The 14,966-nt window shown below is 38.2% G+C and overlaps 1 protein-coding gene across 2 annotated transcripts in view; it reads left to right on the top strand.

Annotated features, from left to right (window-relative positions):
• The window catches only part of STK33 (serine/threonine kinase 33), a 76,432-nt gene that overhangs the window by 3,956 nt on the left and 57,510 nt on the right, over positions 1 to 14,966 (top strand). For both annotated transcript variants that reach the window (XM_040988975.1, XM_040988976.1), the window contains exons 3-5: positions 6,689 to 6,802; positions 9,623 to 9,727; positions 13,240 to 13,378. In XM_040988975.1, the coding sequence (XP_040844909.1) occupies positions 6,689 to 6,802; positions 9,623 to 9,727; positions 13,240 to 13,378 (358 nt within the window). The remainder of the gene's footprint in view (positions 1 to 6,688; positions 6,803 to 9,622; positions 9,728 to 13,239; positions 13,379 to 14,966) is intronic.

Consider the following 14,966-nt stretch of genomic DNA (forward strand, 5'->3'; position numbering starts at 1 on the left):
TATTGAATTTTATAGCAGCTATTGGAAATGGGATTGCTTTCTGGATTGCTTTTCCAGATAGTTTCCTGTTGGTGTATAACAATGCTACTGATTTTTTTTACACATTGATTTTGTATCTGGTAATTTTGCTGAATTTATTTATTGATGTCATCAACCTTTTGATGACATTTAAAATTTTCTGTATATAAAATCATGTCATTCACAAAGCAACTGACTCCTTCCAGTGTGATTTGAATTTTTTATCAGATATTTTTACTGTGTCATATGATTTTTTTCGCTCCATTCTGTAGATATGACTGTGTTTCTGTTGATTGGCATAGTTGAAGCATTCTTGCACACCTAGGATGAGTCCATTTTGCATAATCATTTTAATGTGCTGTTGCATTCAACTTGCTAATATGTTGCATTCAATTTGCTAATATGTTGTTGAAGATATGTAAGAGATTTATTTATTGATTAGATATTCAGGGCAAGAGAAAGAGAGGAAGAAAGAGAAATCTTTCGTTTGCTGGTTCATTGTCCAGATGCCCCAACATCCAAGACTAGGCCAGGCTGAAGCTAGGAACCAGAAACTCTTAGAACACCATCCACTACAGTCCCTGGTGCATTTTCAGGAGGCTGGATTGGAAAAGGAATAGGCAGCCTTCCAATATGAGGTGCCTATGTTGCCCGTGTCAGATAACCATCTGTGCCACAACACTGTTCACTGAGGATATTGGTCTGTGGTGTTCTTTTTCTTGTTGTACTTTTCTTGGGGCTTGATATCACAACAGTGCTGTTTCCACAGAATGAGTTTGTGTTCATGGATTTGTGTTCATGCTTTTTGTTAGAATTAAATGGGGAAAACATAGGGTCCTGGAGATTTTTGTGAGTGTGTGTGCTGGTAGACTTTCTATTATTAATTGAATCTCATTGTCCTTTTATGTGTGTGTTTAGGCATTCTGCTTCTTCTTGATAACATGTACATCTTAAGAATTGTCAGCTTCTTCTAACTTATCAGACTTAGTGGTAGAATAAATACATTGTATTTCTTTGATGTTAGTTGTAATGTTTCCCTTTTAATCCTTGATTTTATGTATTTCAGCTTTTTTCTATAGATAAAGTTTCATCAGTTATATTTTTTAAAAGAACCAACCATTCATTTCACTGATTTTTTTTTAGTATGTTCTTTGCACTTCCAGTTTTATTATTTGCTTCTACTAACTTTGGATTTTTTTCATTCTTATTTTTCTAGTTTCTTGATGTATAGAATGTTTATAAATTATTGCTTTTTTGATATTGGCAATTTTTACCTTCCCTCTTAATACTGCTTTTATTTTCTTTTATTTTTTTAAATTTTTTATGGGTAAGACAATTATTCTGTATTATTTCCTTAATGTATCTGATGTAAAAGGAGATTTTAAGGGAGAATTCCCACCCAGTCTCCCACCCACCCCAGGTCCCTGGTGTGGGGCGTGCTCCGAGGATCTTGCTCAAGTGGTTCTGATGATTCAACAGTTCTGAATTGCTGCCACTCTCACCACTCCAAGCACGATGCGGTTGTTGGAGATTCCACTGATCAACATAGTCCATGATAGCGTCTCTGTTTGCCCAGTATTTTCATTGCCAACATATAGCTGAAGTGGTTGATTGACTTGTTCTGTCCTCTGTCATTTGATAGTTAGCATTCTGAGTCCGAAAGCTTGATTGGGGGGATCCCCCAAGAAACTTTGTCTGAGGTGTTCCCAGACCAGGCTCTTATATGTGCTAGCAAGCACAGGGCCCAGTACAGTCCATCGCCCCCATCAGCTGGTGGTTGCAGTTGCTGGGTTGGTTCTGTTTCCATCCCTGTCTTCCTCTGGAACCAATGGGTGTTTGCAGTCCAGCCTGGTTCTGCCCAGCACATACTCGGACCTTACATAAACCAGTGGGAGCTACAGCCTACCTGAAGTGACCCACAATAATCCCAACCAGGCCCGCCCCCTACCCTGGTTTGCCAGTATGTGTGGCAGACTAGTCTAATCTGTCCCATATTCCCTTCTGCTCTCATACATGTCAATGGGTATTAAAACCTTGTTCCATCAAATACTGATTTTGCTGTGTCCTTTAGATTTATGTATTTTGTGTTTCTGTTTTCATTTATTTCAAGAAATTGAAAAATTTTTTCTCCTTAATATCTCCCTTGGTCCATTGGCTGTTTAAGTGTAAGTTGCTTAATTTTCATGTATTTATGTAGGTTCTAAAGTTTTTCTTGTTATTGATTTTGGTTTTATTGCACTGTGGTTAGAAAAGATGCTGTATACAGCACCTGCCTATGTGCACAAAAATTGGATTGAGGTGCACCTGGAAGGGCTTTTTTTTTTCTCCCAGAATTAGGGCTTTTTGGGGTTGCCTGACGAGGCCACAGCACTTCGTGCTGTGGAGCCAGGACTGGGGACAGGACAGGCCAGACTAGACTGCAGCACTTGCTGGCAAGAGCTGGGCTGGAGGCAGGCTCAGTGCAATTTTTTAAGAGTCTCCTCTCCTAGGCCACTGTGCATGCTGGTTGATGAGAGAACCAACCCTCTCCATCCTAATCGGAGGCCCACATGGGTCTGTGACCCCCTTACTTACATAATAAGTATTAAAATAAAATAAAAATTTTAAATGACACTTTATGCAATTTGTATTTCTTAGAAATTGTTGAGATTTGTTTTGTGACCTGCCATGTGATATGTGCTATTGAGAGGAAAGAATACAATGCAGCTGCAGGATGAAATATTCTGTAGATTTTTTTTAGGTCCAGTTGTTCTAAGGCGTAATTTAATTCTGCTTTTTGTTGGTTTTCTGTCTTTGTAATCTGTCTGTTTCTGAAAGTAGAGTGTTAAAGTCCCCTACCATTATTATAGTCTTTCTCCCTTCTGGTCTATTAATGTTTGCTTTATGTAGGGTACTCCAATATTGGGTGCACACATATTTACAATTATTATTTCCCCTCACTAGACTGAACTTTTATCACTTTATATTGACCTTCCTTGTCTCTTTTTATTGCTTTTGATTTGAAATCTGTTTTATAGAATTTTAGCATTTCTGCTTTCTTTTGAGTTCCGTTTGCAAGGAATATCTTGTTCCACCCATTCATTTTCAATCTGTCTGCATTGTTAGAGGTGAAATGAGTTTCTTGTAAGTAGCATATGGTTGGGTTTTGCTTGTTTACTCATTTATTAAGTTATTCTATATCTTTTAATTGGAGAATTTAATTCATTTATGTTTCAGGTAATTATTGACAGCTAAGGTCTTACTTCTGCCATTTTAACTCTTGTTTTGTAGTTCTGTTGTTTCTTTTTAAAATCCCTCTCTTATAGTTCATTTGTGGTCACATTATTTTCCTTAGTGGTGTATTTTGGTTCCTTATTTTTGATAAGACTGTCATTGGTTTTTGCTTTGTGGTTACCATGAAGCTTACAGAAATTTTTTCTGGTTATAAGCTATTTTAAGCAGTGATTATAAAATAAGGAAATAAACATAAACAAAGTGGTAAGGAACAATACTAAATTACTGCATACTTGAATATTTTAAAGATTTATTTATGTATTTACAGATGGAGAGAGAGGCAGAGATAGAGAGGGAGATACTGTGTCACTGCCTCTTGCCACAGACGGCCAGAACAGCTGCAGTTGGGCTAATCAGTAGTCAAGCATCAGGAATTCCATCCAGGTCTTCCATGTGGGTGTAGTGACCCACATACTTGAGCCATCCTTTGATGCTTCCCTAGGCTCGTTAGAAAGGAGATGGATTAGAGGTGAAGCAATTGGGTCTCAAACATGTGCCCATATGCAATATTGACACTGCAGGTGACAGCTTTATGCACTACAACACAACATTTACCACCCCCCACTTTGAATTTTTGTAGCTTCAATTATGTCTCCTGTTTATCTCTTAAAACTTTAGTGTAATTACTATATTTTTTGAACTTTTTAGTTGTCACACTAAAGATATGAATAGTTTATGCTGCATATTTACAATTTTAGAGCATTTAAATTTGCATGTATAGGTATTCTTACCAGTAAGTTTTCTACATTTTAATGTTTTCTTTGAACATATTAATATCTCTTTCCTTTAGTTTGAAGAACTCCCTTTAGCATTTCTTGAATAAAGGTCTTGTTTTTCCTCAAAAGTTTAAAAGTTGAAGGATATCCTCATATCTTAAAGACAGTTTTGCTGGCACTGTTTTTGGCTGTCAGCTTCTTTTCCATTCAGTCCTGTAGAATCTTATTCTTTGAGGCCTCTGAATTTCCTTCCTTCCTCTTTCCCTCTCTTCCTTTCTCTCTCTCTTCTCCTTCCTTCCCTCCATCTTTCCTTCCTTCTTTCCTTCCTCCCTTCCTTCCTTCCTCTCTCTCTCTCTCTCTCTCTCTCTCTGTCTGACACATCTTTGTTTATTTTGAAAGGCTTACAGAGGAAGAAAGATGGAGGAGAAAAGAGCAAGGGGCTAGAGAGAGTGAGAGAGAGATCGTCCACCTGTTGGTTTCACTCCCCCAGATGGCTACAGTGGCTGGAGCCAGGTCCTGCCTAAGCCTCATCAAGGGCCTATAAGCTCCATCAAGGTCTCCTACATGGGTAGCAGGTTCTCACATCCCTGAGCCATAATCTTTTGCCTCCCAGGGTGTGCATTGGTTGGAAGCTGGATTGAAAGCAGAGTAGGACTTGAACCCAAAGACACTCTAATATGAATATGAGCATCCCAAACAGTGGCTTAACCCACTGCACCAATGTGTCTACCGTACAATATCATTTTTAATAATCTTTATTTATTTTCACCAACTTGAAGGTTGAAGAGTCAGAGGTGAGGGGAAATCTTCTGTCTATAGATTCATTCCCCAAATACCTATCTTAGCCAGGGCTGGAACAGGCCAAAGCCAGGATCCTGGACCTCCATCTGAATGTCCCACTTAGGTGTCAGGGTCCTAAGCACTCAGACCATTGTTTCTTGCCTCTTGGATGTATTAGCAGGAAGCTGGATTGGAGATGGGGGAGCAAGCACTTAATCCAGCATCTTGGTTTGAGTCCTCCTCTGCCCTACAGGAAGTGATAGTGTAAATGAGTTGCATGTTTATCATTTTACAGTGTGAGCCTGAATGCTGCTGTTGGCAAAGCTAATGCAGTTTCTCTGTTTAAGTAACAGTTCAGCAATAAGCAGAAAGGGCCTTGATCTGGATGATGACTTTATGAATGGGTTATTTTCTTATGACTTTCTTCACATATTTCTTCTTAAAATACAAAATAGAGTTTCATACAAAAAAATAATGGGACCTATGGCTCAAAAGAATAAAATTGAATAAGCTGCTTTTGTTTTTGTCAAAATGGGGAAGGAATTCTGACTTGCTCTCCTTACCCATAATTGATGTTGGAACTATTCTTTTAGCGTTTATAATTTTCAACTACTGTTTCTTGTGTGTGAAATGTCAACCAAAATGACTTAAACGTTAAAGATGTTATTTGAAAGAATAGAAGATTTATAAATGAAATATCACTCAAAAGCTGGTTCCTTTTTTTAAAAAAAGCATTTATTTTGCCTTTTGAATAAGCTAACAAACATGAGTTAATGGAGACAGTGAAAATAAAGAAGAAGCTTACTTGTTAAGCATTAGTTCAGTGGTTAATGGGTGTTGATCTTACAGTATGGCTCTCAGTTTTGGGGTGATAATGTTGCATATATACAAATACACACATTTAGAAACACCATATGTATGTATAAATAGTCCAGCCTCCCTTTTTCTTATGAATTAATTTAATTTATATTATAGCTTGAAATAAAGTATTTTTTATACATTTGAGCTTTCCCACATTTTACTATTGTGGGAAAATTTGGCTTCTTTTTTTTAAAATTCATTTATTTTTATTTGCAAGGCAGATTTGCAGATAGAAGAAGAGACACAGAGAGATATCTGCTGGTTTATTCTCTCAAAAAACAGCAATAGCAGGAGCTGTCCAATATGAAGCCAGAAACCAGGAGCTTCTTCTGTTCTCCCTATTGGATGCAGGATTCCTAGGACCTGAACTGTCCTCTGCTGCTTTCCCAGGCTGTAAGCAGTGAGCTGGATCAAAAGTGGAGCACTCAGGATTAGAACCAGCTCCCATATGGGATGCCAGCACTGCAGGCAGAGGATTGACCTAATAAGCTACCGCACCTGCCCCCAAATGTTTTTCTTCCAAAGCACATTTTAACAAAATTCATTAAACTTTATTTTGTGTTGATTAAGATGTTTATTAATATTGAAGTAAATATGTACTATCTTGTGGGGTGTTTTGGTTTTTGTTTGTTTTTGTCATGGAGCAGAATGTCTACCATTGCATGAATATCTGTTAATATCACTTGTTCGTTTTGGGTTTTTTTTTTAATTTGCATGAGACAGAACATTTCCTCATCCTGTGATTCATTCCCTAAATGCCAGCAATGACTGAGGCTGAGTTGTGGCCGAAGCTGGGAGCTAGACACTCAGAGCAGATCTCTTAGCTGAGCAGATCAGACTCAATGATTTGAGCCACCACTTTCCACTTCTGGAGAATGCTTGACTGGCAAGCTGGAGTCGGGAACAACAGCAAAGCCTGAACCCTGACATTCCACCATGGCCTGACTGCTAGACCAAACACACCCTGGGCATTCATTGTTAACATCTGAAGTGTAATAGAGTAAGACCAAGCAACTCTTCCTTTTTTTCTTTTTCGCCAGGAAATCTATACCTTTGGAAGAGTATTGGGACAAGGGAGCTTTGGCTTGGTTGTTGAAGCTACAAACAAGGAAACGGAAACAAAATGGGCAATTAAAAAAGTGAATAAGGAAAAGGTAAGGCTTATTACAGCGTCTGAGTAGGGGTGCGGCGCCTGTGCAGGGTGGGTGTGCGCACTAACACGGTCTGCTGCGACCCTGAGGGCCAGTGCCTGGGCTGACCCCATCAAGTTTCATTCTTTTTTTAAGATTTATTTATTTTTTGGAAAGTCAGATATACAGAGAGGAGGAGAGACAGAGAGGAAGATCTTTCGTCCGATGATTCACTCCCAGGTGAGCATAACAGCCAATGCTATGCCGATCCGAAGCCAGGATCCAGGAACTTCTTCTGGGTATCCCCAAGGTTCTGGGCCATCCTCGACTGCTTTCCCAGGCCACAAGCAGGGAGCTGGATGGGAAGTGGAGGTGCCAGGATTAGAACCGGTGCCCATATGGGATCCCGGGGCATTCAAGGCAAGGACTTTAACTGCTAGGCCACGCCGGCGGGCCCATGAAGTTTAATTCTTAAGTCTTCTGGCAAGGGACCTTTTCTGAAACGCAGGTGTACAAATGTTTTCTGTGAAGAAAAAGGCAAGTGAAAGGATTGACATAACCAAAATTATCAGCTAAATTGATTTGAGCTCATAGAATTGAGGGTAAGGGCTGGTTTTCAAAATGTATAGTAGAGTCATGACCTAGAGAAGCCTTGACCAGAATAAGGCCTGGAATTCTTTTCTGGTGTTGTTCTGCCATGCTTTTTTCTGTTCTCTGCTCATGTTTGATTCCCAGTATCATCGCCATTAGCTAATTATCTGTTTATTCCTCCTATCTGCTCTGTCAGTTTGAACCACTTTTCACTGGCTGTCCAGTATCTGATTCACTTGTATCCACCATCTGTCTGTCTTCTTTACTGGATTTCATTATGGAATGGAAAACAGCTTCTGTTTAAGATTTAGAGTCTAAGATCTTTGACCTTACACCTGTTCATTTATTGACTTAAAAGTTTTCTGTGGCTGGTGAAGAAAAAAATTGACAATGCGTGTTGCTTTCCTTTGAATTGGTGCAATAAGTACGTGTACTAAGTGTCTACAGTTAAGCAGTAGGTTTTATGTGTTCTTTAAAAGGAACCCTGGCAAATATCCATCTGAAACTTAATATAGTAGCATATCAATCGTTTTAAAAAGCAAATATTTATTTTTATTAGAAAGGCATATTTACAGAAAGGAGAAATGGATAAAGGATCTTCCATCCACTGGTTCACTCTCCAAGTGGCCACAATGACTGGAGCTGAGGTTATCTGAAACCTGGAGCCAGGAGCCTCTTCCAGGTCTCTCATGTAGGAGCAGGGCCCCAAGGACTTGGGCCATCCCCCATTGCTTTCCCAGGCCACAAGCAGGGAGTTAGATGAGAAGCAGACAAGCTGCAGTACAAACAGGCCCGCAGAAGGATACCGATGCTTGGAGATGGAGTATTAGCCAGTTGAGAGCTATTGTGCTGGCCCCAGCATATTCATATTTTGAATAAAGTAATTAAGAGGTCCCAGCGTGATTGCTCAGTGGCTAAAATTCTCACCTTGCATTGCCCAGTTGGGAAACCCAGAAGAAAATCCTGGCTTCTGGCTTCGGATCCACTTGGCTCCAGCCATTGCGGGCACTTGGGAGTGGGCCAGCAGAGAGATCTCTTCTGTCTATCCTCTCTGTGTATTTGGCTTTCCTACTAAAAAACAAACAAATATTTTAAAATAAAGTAATCAAGAGACTTTCTAGAAATCTCTAGGATTTAAACTCTGGGTAACTCCCCAAATGTAGTATACTGGTGGTATAATTTCCTTTACTTCTGTGGTATCATGTAGGATTATATAAATAACATTCAGGGTTTTATAAACAGTATACCTGCTTGTAATTTTAAGAATTAATAATTTCTCATCATGCATTTTAAGAATTAATAATTTTCACGTATTTGTTGATATTGAAAGTTCATAGAAAAATATAGCAAAGTGAAATTTTAGAGTCTTTACAATGATTAGAAAATTATATTGTTGTATTACATACTGGTCAAGCCATTTCGGAAGTGAGGAGAAATGCTACTGATATGAATATTAGGAATAATAGTAATGACTTTCTATATCTTGCACAGAGAAGAATTCGCTCTTTGTGGTCACTATTTCTTTTGACCCGTTACAGTGTGGCTTTAATCCTACATCGATGGGGGCATAGTAGAGGGGGTCAGTATCCTGTTCATCTCTAACATGATAAAGGTTGAAGAGCACAGGTTATTGGACGTAGAAATGGCCATAAGTAAAATTTTAACTGGTCCAGGTTTGCCATATGACCAGTCTCTTCCCACCTGCTTGCATGTGTCCTCACTGAAGCAGGGGTTGGGAGCCAGAACTGGAGTAACAGGACATTTCTCATCCCTCTCATGGATTTTTTTTTATTAATGTGGAAATAAGACTCATAATTGAAGACAGTGCTTATCCTCAAATAATGGTACTTTTGAACATATTAGGAGTAATGATTGTGATAAGAAAGCCCTTCTAGAATTTCTCTGATGACATTGTGGACGATCAGCTATCTTCCATCCTGAATACAGGCCTTGTGCTCCTTGGAACGTTCATGCCTTCACCTTTGGGCCAACATGGTGAGCGTTGGATATTAGGAGCTAAAGCTTGGGTCAGGTGGATCCGAAGGGAATGTCTTCCTTATCCTCTCTCACTCCTTTTCCCTCGTGTCTCTTCTCCCCCTACCCCTCTGTCTCTCTGTGTCTCTGGTGGAACAAGTAGTAATCATTTAAAGAAAAATCTGTCAAAAGTATAGGAGAAACTATTCAGTAGCTTTAATGTGAGTAATGTAGGAGTGATACTTTCATGTGAAATCTGTTTGTTTTTCATTAATTAAGGCTGGAAGCTCTGCTGTAAAGTTACTTGAACGGGAGGTGAACATCCTAAAAAGTGTGAGACATGAACATATCATACATCTGGAACAAGTATTTGAGACACCCAAGGTAAAGCTCTAATGAGTGTTGTTTTCTGAAAATTATTACCACAAAATGAATATCATTGCATTCTCAGATAATCCCTTTGGGGGACAGTTTCTCATGTCCTTGGCATGAGTCAGTCACTGGAGATTGATGAGAGCATTCTGGAGGACTTTTATTATTGATTATATAATTAGGTTCTGATGATTAGATTGATGTCTTTACTAATATATTTTGGGTGGCAGTTAAAAGCAAATATTTTAAATTAAAACAGCATCATACACAACCAGTGATTTGCGCTTCCTTAAATGTGGCTTCCCTTCTGCTTGATCCTTGGGTCCTCCACTAGAGCCTCTTGGAATAGTGCTGTGCTTTTGCACAAACCTCTTCATAATCCATTTGGCACAGGGACCTTGGATACTACGTTGGAAGTGTTTTATCAACTGTATCTTACCTATGTGATTGATCTTTTTTTCTCCCCTAGATTTTATTCTTCTTTTTAAATACTTCTGATTTTCGTTTAGAGTTGTTCAAAAACCTGGATTATTTGGTCTTTTGTCTCTAGATTGTTTGGTAGTTGTGTATTTGGAGGTTTTTTTTCTAGTGGCAGTAGTTGTGTAATGTAATGAGTAGACACGTGAATTCTGGTGTCAGATTACATATTTGACTCCTCTGTCTACCGCTTATTAACTGAAAGACCATGAATAAGCTACTCAACTTCTCTTTGCCTTAGTTTCATCAGTATAAAATGTTTTTACTAACAGTATGGAACTCATTCAGTTGTTGAAAGATTCAGTGGAGCGTTGGCTATACAGTGTTTGTCCCATTGAATGTTAGTTAGTTTTCTTGATTTCCTGTACCTGTCTCTAGGAGAGTAATAGTTTGGATCTTGTGTTGTAGACATACTCAGTAACAGCTAAGAGCATGGTTCCCCTCCCTTGGAGCAGTGACGGCAGTGAGACCACATCTTTCAGAGCGTGGTTTTGTTCTTTGTCTTCTGTGAAAGCCATGTGATTATGTGTGCCTTGATACGGTTTCCTTCCTGTTTCTTGTGCTTAGAGTTCATGAAGTTCTTGGATCTCCCAGTTTATGGTTTCCATAAATTTAGGACATTCTTAACCATTATTTTCCAGAATATTGTTGAATCTCTCTCTGCTCCTCTTTGGGAATTCCAAGTACACATTTTAGATTGCTTCCTGTTGTTTACTAATACTCTGTTCATTTTGTTTCAATCATTTTCTCCTCGTTTTATTTATACTATTTCTATTGCTGTGTCTTTAGATTCAAAAAATCTCTTTTTCTTTAGCATTATGTGTTCTGTTCATTTCTTCCAGTGGAAATTTGATTTTTTTTTTCCTAACATCAGGAGACTTCAAAAAGTTCATGGAAAATGAAATTAACAGGTGAGTTTGTTCTAGTGCAAATTTTTCTTTTTTTTTTTTTTTTTTGAAATCCACAGTTTTCTGACAAACCACATTTTTCACAAACATTCTGAGCTCCTTTGGATATTACATTGTCTACAAAGTCAGTATTTCGTCTTTTGAAAATAATTACAGTAACTTTTAATGTTATTCTCTAAGTTTTTTGTGTGTGTCATTTCTAGGTCTGTTTCAGTTGGTTGATTTTTCTCCTTTGTTATAGATTATATCTGGGTGCTTGTTTGCACAACTTTAATTTTCTATTAAATGCCAGCCATTGTGAATTTTGCTTTATTTGGCATTGGATATTTTAATATTCTTGTAACTGCTTTTGAACTTTGTTCTGTGATATAATTAAGTAGCCTGAAAAGTTTAATTATTTGCTTTAAGTTATACTGGGTAGAACCCATGCGATCTTTAGGACCGACTTTTCCCTACTCCTGAGTCAACAGCATTCTGAGTAACATACCTGCCTTTGAAGACATCATAGGATTAATGGAAATGGCTGTCTGATAGATTGCGCCATGGTATTGGTAGTAATCATCCATTCTTTGCTGTGATTTCTTATGAGGTTAAATGCTCTCCAGACCTACACAGTTGTTTCTGATAATTATTTCTTAAAAAGACTTGTTTTATAAGGTTTATTGATTTTTACATTGCCATCCATTTATATTGTAAACACTGCTAATGCAACTTCTTGCAGTTCATCCATCATCACCTGTGTACCAGTGATCCCTGTAATACCATCAATGGGAATGAAATATGTCCCAATTGAAATGGCAATTCATGCTTCAAACTGTGAAGTTATTTTTGAAATTTTAAAGTAGCTTGAGGGTCAATGAATCCGAATCCATGGCCATAGGAAGAAAGGGTGTTGAGTTTCTCCTTGTACTTCCATGCTCACTGATTGAACTCAGAGATTGACTTCACAGTGGTTTATAAAAATGGAATCAGACTCCACATCTTAAAAATAACAAAAGATCTAGTAACATGAGTTAGAATGGGGGTGTGGAGGGGAGTCTCTGTGTTAATGTTAATGTGCATGGAAATGACTTTGCATTTCAGTTGATTATGAATCTTTCTTACTGAATAGAGGATTCTTAGAATTTCTCAAATAATGTTCCTCTGCTTCAACAGAGCAGCAAATGAGGAAGAGGCGTTTCTTCCATGCCTTTTTACTGTCCACACCGTTAGTCACCAGATTCCAGTGTTTCCTCCTCCTACGTATTTTCCACATCTTTTTCTTCTCCTGTATCTTGTCTCCCTCCCATGCTTCACTTATACCTTTGTAAACAAAGGACAACATTCTTAACGTGCAAACCACATCTGGCCTCCTGCTTATTTTGAATGGCACAGGCTATGTTTCCCACACTTTCAACTGGTTGTAAAAGGCTAAAGAGTAATATTTATGACATGTAAAAAATTTATATGAAATACAAATGCCCAAATCCTTAAAGTTTTGTTGCATTGTTTATGCCTGCTTGCATGCTACAGCAGTAGAGTTGAGTGACTGTGAAAGAGACCATATACTTTATAAAGTCCAAACGATTTACTTTGGATTTGGCCTTTATGGATAAAAAATGTTGTTGAGCCCTCCTTCCCCTCACCGTTGCAGTGTTCATATAAAAATACAGAATTGATAGAATCATATAGTTTCCCCCCATACACATACACCATCTATCCTAGATATAATTTTTAAAATCTTCAATGGCTCTTTATTGAATATTGAGAGGAAAAAAAAACCCTTACACTCTTCAGCATGATATTTAAGACAACCTGGTACCAACCTATTCTTTTAAGCCTTTCTGCTCCTCTCTGCCACCCTACCATGCTCCCAGCGCAACTGCGGAAATGCTATTCTTTTAGCAACAAGCATTATTTCTAACTTTGGAGTCTTTGTCCTCATTCTCTGCTCATGATTACCTATTCCAAATGCCAGACCTGGCTTTGGTGTGGCTCCTGGGTGAACCCTTTTGGGGCAGAAGCTGCTGTTCCCTGGTTAGTGTGAACCATTTGCGCTTATAAGAAATTGCAATTGTGTCTCTGCTGTGAGCTCCCAGATGGTAAGGACAGCCTTATCACTTGTGCTCTCTTTTTCTCTCTTTAAATATACATTATCAGAAAATGTACCTTGTGATGGAACTTTGTGAGGATGGAGAACTCAAAAAAATTCTGGACAGGAAAGGGCATTTCTCAGAGAACGAGACAAGGTGGATCATTCAGAGCCTCGCATCGGCTATAGTGTATCTTCATAATAAGGGTAAGTCGGGGAGCATCGAACTGACCAGCTCCCTGCATGCGCCCAAGGTGTTGCGTTCAGGGTTTGTAGTTACATTAGGTAATATCTGCTAATGTAGGAGATTGATTTCGTTGTTTTCTATTTTCTTCTTTTTAACTCTATTTGCATGGTTTTTTTCTTTTTATTAAAAAATATTTCAAATAGTACAGAAAAGAATTTATTTAAGTGCACATAAATGCAGCAGTTTTTAACATTTTGCTGTTTGTTTCATAGGCACATATTATACACATTCATACTATGTTTTGGAAGCAGGGATGGATGTATTAATATATAATTTGAGCTTTGTGACAAAAATCATAAAATGAGGTTAGAATGGAAAATTATTACATAAGGAGTATAATTCAATGAGGGCTATTTATAAATGCAACAAATAAGGCATCTACATATTTTATACATACATATGCACATGTGAAAGAAAATGTGGTATTTGTCTCATTTTACTTAGCAGTTCCATCTGTGTTGTTGCAAATGTGATGATTCCATCCTTTTTTATGTCTGAGTAGTCTTCCTTTGCATGTACATATCACACTTTATTTAGCCAGCCATCCGTTGGTAGGCACCTGGGCTGCTCTCCCGTCTGCTGCTGTGAGTAAGCACTACAGTGAACCTGAGAGCACAAGCACCTCACCACTGCTTTCATTCCCTGAGGACGTATTCCAGGAAAGGGGATAATTGGCTCATGTGGCAGGTGTATTTTTAGTTGTTGGTTTTTTTTTTTTTCAGAAAAATCTTTGTACTGTTTTCCATAATGATTATAATTAGAAATAAGGCAGGTATATAATTACATTGAACACAGACAAGGATGAAGTTATGAATGCTTCTGTTTGAAAATTAGAAAAAAGGCAACTAACATTACCAAATCAAAAGCAGATAGATATAAGATAAAGGTGACATTTTCCAAAAAATAGTTTCTGTTAATAATAACATTTAAGAATATATAATTTATTCTTATATCAGTTCATGGGACAACTTATGTTCATGTTCGTGAACAAATGTAGATTCGTGGAACAACAGAGCAAAAGGGTACAGGTGCTCGCACACATTGCTCAGCTCCCTGGTGTGCACAGCTTCCTCCATCAGCCAGCTCTCCACAGTGATGCACTCGTCCCATGAGTGAGCCTGTACAGACCATCGCAGTCACCTGAAGTTCATGGTTCACGTTAGGATCCACTCCACATTCTGTGGGTTTTGAAAACATGTAATGACATTTATCCACCATCATTGTATCAGCAGTTTCACAATAATTTTAAGACCACATTTCAAAACTTAGTCTGATTATTCAAATTACTTTGCTATTTTGTTGTTATTGCTGCTGTTTTTTCTCTTTTTATTTTTTGGCTTCCCTATAACTTTAGACACTTTTAATTTTTATACATGAGGAAACAACTTTGTCCCCTGTAGGTACAAAGGTGGTGTGGTTTCATTTGGGACAGGGTTAGTGTTGAAAACCATTGGGGGGCCCAGCTCAGTGGCCTAGTGACTAAAATCCTCTCCTTTCATGCGCTGGGATCCTATATGGGCACTGGTTCTAAACCTGGTAACTCTACTA

Source organism: Ochotona curzoniae, unplaced genomic scaffold, assembly GCF_017591425.1.
Source record: "Ochotona curzoniae isolate NIBS_2020 unplaced genomic scaffold, NIBS_Ocur_1.0 contig_517, whole genome shotgun sequence".
NCBI classification, from domain to species: Eukaryota; Metazoa; Chordata; class Mammalia; order Lagomorpha; family Ochotonidae; genus Ochotona; species Ochotona curzoniae.